Source organism: Podarcis liolepis (genome assembly GCF_965112155.1).
Source record: "Podarcis liolepis genome assembly, chromosome: Z".
Classification (NCBI taxonomy): Eukaryota; Metazoa; Chordata; class Lepidosauria; order Squamata; family Lacertidae; genus Podarcis; species Podarcis liolepis.
Window position 1 is genome coordinate 41562873 of NC_139570.1, and position 14804 is coordinate 41577676.

General features: G+C 46.2%; 1 protein-coding gene across 14 annotated transcripts in view; it reads left to right on the plus strand.

Annotated features, from left to right (window-relative positions):
• Positions 1 to 14804, plus strand: part of KCNT1 (potassium sodium-activated channel subfamily T member 1) — a 200063-nt gene that overhangs the window by 158183 nt on the left and 27076 nt on the right. For all 14 annotated transcript variants that reach the window (XM_083485752.1, XM_083485755.1, XM_083485754.1 and 11 more), the window contains 3 exons: positions 2997 to 3146; positions 4566 to 4804; positions 11454 to 11670. In XM_083485752.1, the coding sequence (XP_083341878.1) occupies positions 2997 to 3146; positions 4566 to 4804; positions 11454 to 11670 (606 nt within the window). The remainder of the gene's footprint in view (positions 1 to 2996; positions 3147 to 4565; positions 4805 to 11453; positions 11671 to 14804) is intronic.

A 14804-nucleotide genomic window follows, 5' to 3' on the forward strand; every position in this document is an offset into this window, starting at 1 on the left:
TCTTCACTACCAACAAATTGTTGGTAGTCAGATACAGTCTCTGAGCCACAACTTAGCTAGCCCTGATGTAAATATGCATAAAAATATATGATTCTATACACGTGCTAACACATACGATATAATATGAAGGCATGATACAACCCAGAAATGTTGGGAGTCAAACCAAAACCTTTAGGAACACAGGAATCTGCCTTATATTGAGTCAGATCATTGGTCCACCTAGCTCACTGATGTCTACACTGAATGGTAGCAGCTGTCCAGGTCTCAGGAAGGGAAATGTCCAGACCTACCTAGAGATTCTGTAGATCAAACCTGGGACTTTCCGCTCTGCCACTGGGCTATATCCCTTCCTCTAAAAACAAAGTGTGATTCCAGTTCTCATGGTGCTGAATAAAGGACTAGTTCACCCAGGAGACTGCCTTATGCCAAGTAAGACCCATTGATCTATCCAGATCAGTTTCCTCTTCACTGACACGCTTCAGCTCTCCAGGGTTTCAACCAGGAGACATTCCCAGCCCTACCAGAAGATGCTGTGGCTCAAACCAGGGACTTTTCTGCATGTGAAGTGTATTATTTGTCCCTAAACTACACCACTTCCTTAAAACTGGGGCATTATATTTTCAAGTGGGAATGAAGCTTCTTATTCAGGTATCCCCAACCTCTTGCCCTCCAGATGTTTTGGCCTACAACTCCCATGATCCCTAGCTAACAGGACCAGTGGTCAGGGATGATGGGAACTGTAGTCCAAAACATCTGGAGGGCCAACGGTTGGGGATGCCTGTTCTTATTGATATGATGCCATGCTGAAATGTTCCACCAAGCTCTTTTATAAATGGAAAGGTGGAAAGAGGCAGTGTTTTGTCACAGAGCGTGATAGCTGAGAATGGAAAGAGTATTTGCTGGAGGACACACCATCAGCCTAAAGCTTGCTGGCACTGAGAGAGAGAAACGCATCCTGCACATTCAATGGAAGGATGTTTGATTCATAGACTCTCTGGGCCAATTTTTCCCAAGCATGCATTGCAAGCTTCAATAAAATATGTTTAGGGACTGATCTTATTGCTGATTATGAATGATGACATCTTGAGTTACTTTCCCTGTTCTGGAGTTTCGGCTGGCTAGGCTTTGAGGGTAGGAAGAACTAAAGCAAATTGTTACAGGATGGCACAGAGGGATATACATCCAGGGCCAGGGCCAGGCTATTTTGTGCCCTAGGCAAGGCTAACTACTTGCATCCTCACCCCAGCAAAAAAAAGTTGCTAACTTCAATTGTGAAAAACAGACAAAAATGTCTTGGTGAAAAAAATGAAAAGCACAAAATTTGAAACCACTAAATTTATTTTAAATTGCAAGTAATACAACAATCTTATCTTTCTCAAATAAAAGAAAATACTTTAGGGCACAGATAATTTTGGATAATCTTGTGAATTGTGATGTAAAAATTTACGCATCTTAAAAGTTTCATTTTCACGCACATCAAAAAATCTCACCTTGCATGCATTTTCCTTCACAAATTTTGTCACTTTCAGGTCAAGTGCTGATGCTTGGGCATGTTTAATTGATATAGTTGCCAAGCCAACCAGTCTCTTTTGCTACATTGTTGAATGCATGCAAGTTTTTTATATGTCTGAGCTTTGAGAAACTGCGTTCCCCACTTGCCACAGACACTGGAAGTGTGAGAAGGATGCTTAGAACAATGGAAACATCATCATCATCATCATCATCATTATTATTATTTTATTATTTATATCCCGCCTTTCTCCCAGAACCAGGACTCAAGGTGGCTCACAAAAATTAAAGCAAACATGAATAAAACGCAGAAAGCTAACAACATATATAAAAGCTGATGCTTAAAAAGGATTTAAAATATAGCAAAGTTAAATGGATATAAAAACTAACCCATTAAAATACAGATAAAAACAGCACAGCACTCTTAAAAGCCTTTCCTTAAAAGCAGCCAGTTCCCAATACCCTGCAGGAATAAAAGAGTCTTCACCTGCAGGTGGAAGGAAACGGAGCCGGTCTTGTTTCTCTAAGAAGGGAGTTCCAAAGTCTGGGATCAGCCACTGAGATGGATTGACTAGGACTTAGTTCTGAGAAACAGGAATTAGGCACACACCCAGGATTTTTTGTTGTGGTGTGAAGAGAAATACTCCTTGTGGCAGCATTGACATTGGAAGCCCTCGAGCTATTGCTGTAAAGTTCACAGCACAGATAAAGCAAAAACTAATCTGTACAAAACTGCACCCTTCAAAGGTCAGTTCTGTGCACTTAGAGGTCTGTGCCTTAGGCAGCTGCCTGGTTGGCCTAATGATAGCACCAGCTAGTATACCACCAGTCTTTAGCCAAGTGTGGCTGTACCAATTGTCTTCATCGCTTCTCATTTGACTTGGCTTTCAGCACAATTTCCAGGAAGTTTCTTCTCTGCATTGGTGCCTATCCTGGAAGCCATAAAGATATACAAGAACTTGACCATTTTGTTACATCAGGGTTGGAGATACCTCAGGCCAAGACCTCTCTGTCTGGTCTCTAGGACTCTCCCTGGGCCATACCTCTCCCTTCTCTGCCTCACACCTCCCCTGAGTGTTTTCTGCCTGGCAAGAATGTTCCTTGAACTCTGATTGCGCCTCTTGTTTGCCTGGTTGGAAGGTTGAGAGAGCTGTGTGTGTGTGTAGAAACTAGCCTACTAGACAAAGGTAAAGTTACATTCATTGGTCTGCCTGTTTTTGCTTCTGGCCCCTGGAGGTTTCCTGGAAGGCCCTCAGACCAAAAACAGTTCCCTATTCTTGCATTATCCCCCATTCATTTTTGTTCAAGATCTCATTTGTTTTGCCATTCATCTGCACTTGCCCAATTCGTTCCGTTACTCATTTGGCAAAGCAAACTATTTTGTCTAAATAGATAAAGCATGCTGAGTATGCTATGGATTCCGGATCCAACTCCATCCACTTACTAAGAGGTGTTTTTCTTCTTCTCCTCCTCTGATCTGTTTCCAGAGAGGGTCAGGAGTCACCAGAGCAGTGGCAGAGGATGTATGGTCGCTGCTCTGGCAATGAGGTCTACCACATCCGGATGGGCGACAGCAAGTTCTTCATGGAGTACGAAGGGAAGAGTTTCACCTACGCATCCTTCCATGCCCACAAAAAGTGAGAGGAAAAGCCTGACAATGTGATGTTATATGGTTTATTTTACACTCCACTGTTCGGGATTTAGCTGGGATTGCTGCATTGCATGGGGTTGGACTAGATGACCCTTGGAGGTCCCTTCCAGCTTTGAAGTTCTGTGATTCCATAGGAACAAAGCCCTTTCCAAAGTGAGGAACTAAGTATTAATACAAAAGGTCATCTATTATATATTTGGGGGGTGTTGTTTATTTATTGCTATGCATTTGGACACCTCTCAAGATACTGTAAGCAATTTTGGCATGATGGTTCTTGAGATCAAGGAGCAGGCTTTCATGTGTGTTTGGATACAACTGGACTCTGTTTTGAATCAAGATGGTGGGCTGAGCCTTTCAAAACTGCACTGAGCACAGGGCTGCTCGCGTGCCGTTAAAGTACATTAAGTAGTTTAAAAAAAAAATCACTTGAAAGCATGTAAAATTACAAAATCAGAAAATGCCCACACTAAATATGTTTAGGTATGGCATTTAACCCTGTGGCATCCCTGTCTCTCACCTAGGTAGGGGTCTGGGAGAAAATCTATTCAGCTCACATTTAAATGCAGCCCTACCTAATTTGTACTTTCCAAAGCAACACAAGAGCTGAAACTCAACTTTCTTTCCATATGCACACTCCTCCAAATGTTGCAATGCAGTTCTTCAGCCAAGGAATGTCTACAAAGCTGCTTTAAAAGTCATGTAGTGGTTAGAGTGTTGGACTAGGACTTGGGAGACCAGGGTTCAAGTTCCCAGTGGGCCATGAATCTCAGTGGATGATCTTGGGCCAGTCACTCTCACTCTCCTCCTAACCTACTTCACAGGGTTATTGTGGGGTTATAGGCAGGGGCAAAGGAAGACTAACCGGCACCTGGTGCTGGGTTAACTGGATGGGCAGCGGCGGCGGGATCCTCTGTTTGCAGCAGCGGCGGCAGTGGAGGGATCCTCTGCATGCGGCTGCGGTGGAACGATGGTGGCGGCTCACGCCACCGTGCCCAAGGGTGGCGGGGTGAGTCCCACACGGGGGGCCTTCTTGTCACCCCCCTCAGAGATGGTACACCCACCCCTCGCCCCCTTCCTCCGCCACTGGTTACCATACACACCAACCTGGGCTTCCAGCTTGGGACTAGATCATGCCAAGTACAGTGGTACCTCTAGTTACAAACTTAATTCATTCCGGAGGTCCGCTCTTAACCTGAAAATGTTCTTAACTAGAGGCGTGCTTTCGCTAATGGGGCCTCTTGCTGCCACTGTGCTGCCAGCACATGATTTCCGTTCACATCCTGGGGCAAAGTTCTCAACCCAAGGTAACTCTTCTAGGTTAGCGGAGTTTGTAACCTGATGCATTTGTAACTCAAGGGACCCCTGTCATTGGTTTTATCCAAGACCTCTTTGGTGCTCCTTTCAGGTATGGAGTCTGCTTGATGGGTGTGAAGAGGGAGGAGAATAAAAGCATCCTCCTCAACCCAGGACCGCGGCACATCTTGAGTGCCTCCGACACATGCTTCTACATCAACATCACGAAGGAGGAGAACTCAGCCTTCATCTTCAAGCAGGAGGAGAAGCAGAAAAAGAAAGGATTTGCAGGGAGAGGCATCTATGATGGGCCGTCAAGGCTGCCAGTCCATAGCATCATTGCCAGCATGGGTGAGTTAGTCTGCCACTTTTCAAGGTTGCATTGCAAGATAGCCCTATAGCAGAGGTGGGGAACCTCGGGTCTGGCAGCTGAATGCAGCCCGCAAGGTCTCTGTCTACCTCTCAGAATTCTCTTTAGGCCATACTGGCACTGCTTTGCAACCAGAGAGTGTTTTTGTCTGGCTGGGATGTGTCGAACTCTGATAATGCCTCTTGCTTGCCTGGGTGGAGGATGGAGAGAGGTGTGTGTGTGTAGAAACTAGTCTATTGTTTACATTCATTCTTCTGCCTGGTTTTGCTTCTTGCCCTGCACACCTCTGATATGTGGCCCTCAGAAGGTTGCCCAGAAGGGAATGTGATGCCCCCCAGGCTGAAAAAGTTCCCTAACACTGTTATATGACTGGATGGACAGGGCTTGGCCCTTAGCCCATGCAAGCCAGATCTGTCACCCTTAAAGGACAAGTCTCAAGTCTACCAGGTTTGCAATGAAACAGAATACTGGTTTCTGCTGGAAACCCTGGTTCTAGAACACAGAACCCTACAGACTTGTGCATTCATGAAAATGTGTAGTTTGGCCTTTTGCATTAACCTTCCCCCCCCCTTCCAAAATCTGTATCCAGCCCTTTATTTAAAAAACAATATCAGGACATATTAGTTTTTTCTGTGTTTTCTTATCTCATCTACCCTTTCCTGCTGTCATGAGGGCTAGAAGCTTGGAGAGGAGGAGTGAAAAGCTGGCAATATTCATTCTCAAGACAGTGCATGTGAGCCATCAGACAGAAATGGCAGGAAGGGCAGCAGCAGGCAGTGGCTTGTCCATCCGAAGGCACAGCCGAAAATTCAAAGTCCAATCAAATTGTGTTCCCATTTTTCCTCCATCAGTCTTATTTCCTGCTCCAGTTTATTACCCACACAGCACAATGCCAATATATTTGCAAAGTGCTATTTACATGCCTTGTGTGTTGCGCTGCTGCACTTGGTTCTCCTTAGAGGGGTGTTTTGTACAAAAAAAATAAGTGTCAGAATGATTAATCTCTCCGAAAATGAGGCTGCACTCAGCTGGCAGTTGATGAAGGGAAAGAAAAGCCCTAGTTGCATAACTGTATCAGTCGGTGGTTACCATAAAGTATAAAAGCAGTGCTGTCTGGTGCCCACTGGGGCTGGCAGGGCAGAAGGCAGAGAGCCCAACGGTTGGGGGCACCAGATAAGTCTAGTTTTATCCCCATCTTCCACCATGCAGAGTTCTAAAATTGTCCAGTAGCACCTTAGAGACCAACTAAGTTTGTTCTGGGTATAAGCTTTCGTGTGCATGCACACTTCTTCAGATAACTACACAACCTCTTATACCCAGAACAAACTTAGCTGGTCTCTAAGGTGCTACTGGACAATTTTTTAATTTTTTAATTTATTTCGACTGCGTCAGACCAACACGGCTACCTAACTGAATCTAGAATCATGCAGAGTTCTGTAAGGGCATATTATAAGAGCATTTTCTGATTTTATCAATTTCTACTTTCCCGTACCATTTTGAGGCTTGCCTTATTTTTCTGTTGTTGTTGTTGTTGTTGTTGTTGTTGTTGTTACTTTTATTATAATTTATTACCCTCCACCCTAAGGTTCCAGGGCAGGTAAGAATGGTAAAGCACAATATTAAAAACAGCTTAAAACAATGTTGCTTTAACAAAGAACAATTCGGGTTTCTTCATTGTGTCACAGGCAGCAAAGCCCCATAGACAAAAAAAAGAGGGGGGGGAATTGTACAGAAAGTACAGAACTATATGGTGCAGAATAGACACAAGTCTTTGTGGGGTGCTCTGATCCATCTTGGGGATGGGGGTTATTGGCATTGTGCTTCAACATTTGGGGCAGGGAAAGCCCTGAATCACCCCAATTTGCTTCATTATTTGGCATATAAAAAGAGGCCACACACAAATCACTGGTGCCCTGATTTTCGCAGGTTTTTTTCTTATTCAAATACTGCACACCATTGCTATCCAGTTTCATCTGCCTAAGATCAAATACTGAAGACAAATGGCCATTGACTATCAGATGGAGATATAAAATGTTTGCAGATTATCCAGCAAATATTCAAAGGCTATGTTGTGAACTGACATTAAAGTTTTCAAGAGTGAGGAGGGCAGCAGATTCACCATAACATAAGAAGGGCCAAAGGCCCACCTAGTTTATCATCCTGTTCTCACAGTGGCCAACCAGATACCCTAATACGAAGCACACAAGCAGGGCATGAGTGCAACAGTGCTCTCACCCCAGCAACTGGTACCCAGAGGTGTGGAGCTTCTGATTCTGGAATTAGCATACAGCCATTAGGTGGAGTTGGGTTCATTAAGACAAATATCAAACTCAGGCAGCCCCTGCCTGCCTGCCTTCTTACTTGCACCTGGTCCAGGAGGTGGCCCTGCTTGTCAGCTTCCTCCTCTTTGAGTCTTGAGTGCTGCACTTGTAGATCTCAGGAGGAAGATGAAGAAAGAACTAGAATGAGTTGGATTCTGGTGCCGCTTACTGTTGGTGTCTCAGCCTTCTGTCCAACCAACCTCAAAAGGCACCACCTGCCACTGGATATAGATACAGATAGTAGTAGTAGTAATATATATATATTATTTATACCCTGCCCATCTGCCTGGGTTTCCCCAGCCACTCTGGGCAGCTTCCAACAGAACACTAAAAACAGAATAAAACTTCAACAATTAAAAACTTCCCTAAACAGAGCTTCCTGCAGAAGTCTTCTAAAAGTCCGATAATTGTTTATCTCTTTGGCATCTGGTGGGAGGGCGTTCCACAGGGCGGGCGCCACTACCAAGAAGGCCCTCTGCCTGATTCCCTGTAACTTCGCTTCTCACAGTGAGGAAATCGCCAGAAGGCCCTTGGTGCTGGACCTCAGTGTGATGTTTAAACATACAGGGAGGATGTTTCCCCATCATTCTCAACCAGCCCCAGCCCCTGCCTGCTTGCTTACCTATAACCAGTCCAGGGAGTGGCACAGCTTGTCTGCTTCCTTCCCTTCCTTAGTTTCTGTGTTGCTCTTGTAGAAGATGGTTACCAGATTTTTTTCAATGAATCCGGGGACACTATTTATTATTATTTCATGCTTTATTTTAGGAAAGGGTTGCCCAGAGTTCTTGACCTTTTTTTAGAGGAGGGAACTCCAGAGTTGTCGGGCATGCACCTTGACACAAGGCAGGTGGAGAAGCCCATCTACAAACACACAAAAGCCCCCCAAAAAGAGGTTGATTGCGGGGAATGGGGGAGATCGAGTAAAGGTGCAAGCTGGTCTTGGGAAAACACGCATTAAAACACACACGCAAGGCACCGGCTTCCCATAACTGGGAGACAGCAGGAGGGTGAGTTCAGTCTCTATGGAGATTTAACTGGTGTGGTGGTGTCTCGTTACCAGAGGTGGACAGAGGACTCGCACACAGCCCTCCTCACAAGAGAGGCTGCTGGTGCCAGAGAAGGCGTGGAGGGAGCGAAGGAGGCCCCATCTCCTGAGAACGTTTCAACCCGCGCCCCACTCCTGGCACTGCCAGGGACAAGGGGCGCCACAGTGCCTTCCTTGCCCCCCATTAAACTCACCATCTCCTCAGAGGCCATTGGAGGGAGAGGAGGGAGAGAAAGCAAAGGAGCCTGTTCGCCTGCCTCCCTTCCTCCCCCCCCCATTTCCCCCTCAGCCTTCGCTTTCGCGCCTCTTTGTTCCCGTGAGAAACTGCCACCACACTCCGTCTCTCTCTCTCTCTCTCTCTCTCTCTCTCTCTCTCTCTCTGTCTCTGTCTCTGTCTCTGTCTCTGTCTCTGTCTCACAACGTGGCACAGCTCTTTTCTATGCTTCTCCTCCTTTTCTTCACAACCTCAGTGCCTCACTCACCACCCCCTAAATTCAGGCGCACAGAGTCCGCAGCAGAAGCGGGCTCTTCTGCTGCAGGCAGCTTTGCGCGAGTTCGGGACGAGCGTTGATCAAGGAAGTGAGCCAGAAAGAAGCTCTCTGGCTCGCACCTTGGTTTAAATACCCGCCCCCCAGCCAGTGGACTGGCTGGCTGGAACTTTGACGTGGCTGGGAACTCCGTGCTGCTCGCTTCCATGGTGTCTGCCATGTTGCCTCACCGGAAGTCCCCAGGCATAAATCCGGGGACACCGGTGTGGTGTAGTGGTTAAGAGCGGTAGTCTTGTAATCTGGTGAACCAGGTTCACTTCCCCGCTCCTCCACATGCAGCTGCTGGGTAACCTTGGTCTAGTCACACTTCTTTGAAGTCTCTCAGCCCCACTCACCTCACAGAGTGTTTGTTGTGGAGGAGGAAGGGAAAGGAGAATGTTAGCCGCTTTGAGACTCCTTAGGGAAGTGATAAAGCAGGATATCAAATCCAAACTCTTCTTCTTCTTAATTAAAATCTGGGGACGTTCCGGGGGCACATTTTGTCTGGGGACAGATTGGTGAATCCAGGGACTGTCCCTGGGAACCGGGGACATCTGGTAACCCTATTGTAGAACTCAACAGGAAGAAGTACGGGAGCAAGCTTGAATTAGTTGGCTCTGCCTGCCACTGGCTCTGGTTCTGTCCCTGCTGGGCTCCACCAGGCACCATAGATGCCATGGCGCTGCTTTTAAGAGATGGAGTCTCTGGAAGGGACCTGAAAGGTGTCATTCAGTCTGACCCATCTGCCAACTCAGGAAATCTGATGCTACAGCATCCCTGATGGTGCCAAACTGCTCAATACTGGCTCTGGCTCCCCCTACCTTCAGCGTCCCTGCATGGCATCAATGATTACAAGCCACCACTGCAGCCCCTAATACACAGCCTCATCCTCAGTGGCTATGCATTTTCCCTCCAGCTGAAAGGGCCCTTTGAATATGCGCCCTGCATCTTTGTCTTGTCGCAAGGCAGAGAGAGCGCCACAGGCAAAATACAGGAGCGCTATTTATGCCTTTCCTGAATCATTCCTCCCTTATACAATCTTGCCTCTCTGCCGCCTACTCTGTTAGCTCATTATAAGGCTCTCCCTCCCTCTCTTCCTGCTCTCCTCCTCCAAACAGAGTCAAAGATCGTTCTTCTCATCATCTGCCTTTTCTCTCCTCGGGTTCACCAATTAGAATCTGTTGCTGGCCTTCTCATGGAGCCCTGATTCACCCGTCTCAGCAAAGATGTTACCCAGAAGTCCAGGCGCGATGGGGCTTTTCATGCTGCTTTCTGTCAAACTGCAATCCAGATAATTAGGGCCACCTACCGTCGCTTTGCAGAATAAAGAGCAGTCTGCATTTTACCTGAAACAGATCTGCATAAATGGCACACAGGCGCACACCTGCTGGAGATGTTAGTGCTGCCGAATATATAAAGAATGAGTTTCTTAGACCCATCCTGCTCAATGTGGTGTCGCAGTGGTAAGAATGTTGGGCTAGGACCTGGAAGACCTTGGTTCAAATCTCCACTCAGCCATGATGAAGCTTCCCGGGTGACCTTGAGATAATCGCAGTCTCCCAGCCTAACCTACCTCACAGGGTTGTAGCGAGGATAAAATAGGGAGTGGAGAAAATATTTACACCACCTTTGAAGAAAATGTGAGGCATAAATAAATAAATAAATAAATAAATAAATAAACATACAGTGGTACCTCAGTAAAGTACCTAGTAAAGGCTGGGGGTGGGAAACCTGTTTATGGTTTGAGGGCCTCATTCCCTTCAGGGGAACCTTCCAGCATGCCAGTGGTGGGTGGAGCCAGAGGCTAAAATGGGCAGATGTTCATGGACTGGTTGGAATGCAGAGGAATGGGGGGGGCACCAGCTAGGGAATCGGCAAGGGAAGAAGGCTCAGAGCCTACCGAGTGGTAGTAGGACAACAATGAGAAGAAAGAAAGAGAAGAGTGGGGAGAGGAGGCATCACAAGCTTAAAGGGTAACAGGGCATAGTGAGCTGGGAGAGTCAGTGGCAGAGAGCAGTACTGAAGCAGATGCAGAGGTGGAATCTGGAGAGGCAGAGATGAGTTTGGCTGGTGAAGAGTCATGGGTGTCTTCCCCTCCTGCTCTGACAAGCTCCTCCCGCCTCCCAACCTCCCAGAACCAGAAGAGGCATGTAGTGAGAGGAGCAAAGATAGACTCTGAAGAGGAGGATACATAGACAGCTGTGAGAAGGCAGGGATCTCTAGTCTTGGCACCTGATCGATGGGGGCAAGACCTACCAGGGATTAGTTCCTGTGCTCATTAGGCCTGACACTCCACCAAGTCCTGTTCTTGCTAATAAAGAGTTAACTCCAATGTGTACAGTGTGATTTACTGCTGGCTTGCTCCTGTCAGCAGAGCGACAAACACAATTTTGACCTTTCATAAAGTAGGGCCCATTTCTCTACACACCCACACCCACACTACCCCACATCCAGACAAGCAAGAGGCATGTTCAGAGTTCAATTGCATATTCCAGCCAGGCAGAAATGCTCTGGGTATGAAGCGAGGCCAATGCGGAGCATGGCCTGAGTAACCTGGAGGTCCACAGTCAGGCCACAGTCCGGCCTGCTGTTTCTCACCCTTGCTGTAGGCAGCTTGCAATGTAGAGCAAAAATTAAAAACAGGTGTGTGTGTGTTTTTAAGTGTAATATGGGCATTGGTTTCCCTGTAGTAGCTGCCTTTAGTGCCTGATCCTGCCTCTTCCCTCTGTCCCCACAGGCACGGTGGCCATGGATCTGCAGAACACAGAGTGCCGCCCCATCAACAACAGCAAGCTCACCTTGCCAGCGGAAAATGGCTCTGGGAAAAGGAGGCCCAGTATTGCCCCTGTCCTAGAGGTGGCGGACAGTTCCTCCCTCTTGCCGTGTGACATGCTGAGTGACCAGTCCGAGGACGAGATGACTCAGTCGGATGATGAAGGACTCACTGTTATCGAGTCAGTGAGCTGTTAGTTCATATCTATGGCCTTTTAAACTGTGTGTGTGTGTGAGGGAGTATTGTTCTTGTTTGTTGCTATGACATGGATTTCTGTGTTGTTATATTATTAACTGCCCTGTGATCCTCTGATCCAGTATAGACATTTAACAACAAACAAATGAAATATATTTCGTAGGGTTGGTTGCAAGTGGCAGAGTAGTAAATCTGGCTCTTGGATTGCACCACATTAATAATAATAATAATAATAATAATAATAATAATAATAATAATAATAATACTTTATTTATACCCCGCCCTCTCCAGCCAAGACCGGGCTCAGGGTGGCTAACAACCAATAATAAAAACAAGATGATTAAAATACAATTTTAAAAAGATTAGAATACAACATTAAAACATTAGGATGCAGCCTCTTCACAGGAGAAGAAAGAGAAAGAGAAAGAGGGGGAGGGAATCAAACTGATTCTAAGCCAAAGGCTAGGTGGAACAACTCTGTCTTACAGGCAGAAAGAAATCAGATCCCGCAGGGCCCTGGTCTCATGAGACAGAGCGTTCCACCAGGCCGGAGCCAGTGTTGAGAAGGCCCTGGCTCTGGTTGAAGCTAATCTAACATTAGACGGCTGGACGGTTTGTATGCCCCCCCTCCCATTTTTTATTAAATAGCTCCCCACACTTGGGCAATTAGCATGTCAGGAAGGTGGCATTTAGCCTAACTTTCTTTCTGATACATTAGTTTTGTGTATGCATGGGAATTTTAATTCTGGGAAATTCTAGATCATTAGCTTATGTCACCCTTTGTCTTCCTCTTATCTTCCCCTTGCCCCCAACAAAGGACCATTCTAGCTAGCTGGGCAGCATTAAAATGCATTGAAGCGCATGACCCGCCAGGGGGCACAACAGCTTCACTTCATTCCTCCATAAGGAACATGCCAGGATGCTATGACGAAGGCCGGAGAATTGCAGAGGCTTGCCAGTATACTATATGTTTTAATCATTCAGTCCAGCCCTGCCTTACAGTTCTTAACCTGGGACCAGGGTGTTCTCAAGTCCTGGTGGACGTTTGCTGCATCCCTCTGCTGAAATGCCAAGATTAGAGCCATGCTGCTTCCAAGACACACGCACACAACGAGTGGGGTGGCTTTTAGAGTGCAGCAGAGTGGAAAGTGCCTCCAGGATGGTGTTCTGGGTATTAAAAGACCCAGCAAGATGCCAACTTGCTGTTCTGTGGAAGCACTGCCGTGCAAATTTATTGTTATTTCCTGCACTTAATGGGCCATTTGCATAAATTAGCCTCCCATTAACAGTTTTCTGCTCCATTTCAGCTCTGTTCCTGGGTGGCATGCTTTCTATTCCATTCCTTTCTGCCTAGATCTCACTACAGCAAGCAGGAGGTGAAGGACTTTGCCATGGTTTTCTTAAAGTGGCACCACAGTGCCATCTTCCGGACACATTTGTAATAGCTAAATTGCTATTGTTGTTTAGACGTTTAGTCGTGTCCGACTCTTCGTGACCCTATGGACCAGAGCACGCCAGGCACTTCTGTCCTCCACTGCCTCCCGCAGTTTGATCAAACTCATGCTGGTAGCTTCAAGAACACCATCCAACCATCTCGTCCTCTGTCGTCTCCTTCTCCTTGTGCCCTCCATCTTTCCCAACATCAGGGTCTTTTCCAGGGAGTGTTCTCTTCTCCTGAGGTGGCCAAAGTATTGGAGCCTCAGCTTCAGGATCTGTCCTTCCAGTGAGCACTCAGGGCTGATTTCCTTAAAAATGGATGCGTTTGATCTTCTTGCAGTCCATGGGACTCTCAAGAGTCTCCTCCACTCCATAAATGCTTTGCAAAATTAGTATGGGGCTGAGTTAAATGTCTCTTCCCCCCATTTCAAAAAACAACACCAAAAACACTAGGGTTTCCATATTTCAAAAAGCGAAAATCTGGGCAGAAAAGCTGTTGAGCTTCTTTTTGTTTTGCCCAAAATCTGATTAGATTTTTGCAAAAAACAACAACAAAACTGGACGCTTTCCAGCTATTTCTAAGTAAAATCAGCAAAAACGACACTGCTGACATGGGCTGGATATGTCCAGGAAATTCCGGGTGTATGGCAACCCTACCATACACACAGACCTTTGTAGCCCCTCCAACATTTCTCAGATGGAAATAGGGATGTTCTATTCTTCATCAGGAAGCTTCTCCCAAGTTTGGTCTCCTCACACCTAAATACATCGTCTGCACATCTACATCAGTCACCATGAGCCAGTTACAACCTCTCTGCCAAACCTATCTCACAGAAGTGTTGTAAAGAAAAAAAATGTTTGAGGGAAGGAGTCATGTACAACACCTTCCACAGATAAACAGAATGAAATTTTTTTTTTGCCTTGAGTCCCTGTCAAGGAAAAAGACAAGAAATAAGAATAAGAACAAGAACGGAAACTGTGAGAATAATGAGGAACATACCAGAGAGGAAATCCTATTGAACTCAGTGGGACTTAGTTCTGAGTAAAAAAATACTTTGGGTTGTGGTGTAAGGCTGCCGGGTCTTTACCCAGTTATCTCGGCGTGAGCTCCATTGAATACAGTGGGACTTACTTCTGAGTAGACAGAGCAAGACTCCATTTACAGTTAAGGAATAAACACTCCAAATGTTTCCTAAGAAATGACTCACAGCTGAACCATTGCAATGAAACAATTTAAAGTGGATTGTTGGCCTTTCGCTTCAAAATTGTAGGGATTGCTTTGCCATTTCCTTCATTTGGTGCAGGAATTTTATTTTCAGTATAAACAGGACTCCGTGTTTGCACCTACACACAAACAAACACACCACAAACAGACAGACATGGGGGGGGGGGGCAGAAAAGGCAAACTGGGTTATTCCAGGATCAAATCAGAAACCAAAATGGCTTCTGTGATTCCAGGACTGTCCCTGGAAAATAGGGGCACTTGGAAGGTATGTGTATGCAGGTGGCAGAAGGTGGTTGAGGATAGCAGGGGTCAGCAAATTTTTTCAGCAGGGGTCCAGTCTACTGTCTCTCAGACCTTCTGGGGGGGGGGCAGACTATATTTTGAAGAAAAAGAAATGAACAAATTCCTATGCCCCACAAATAACCCAGAGATTCATTTTAAATGAAAGGGTACATTCT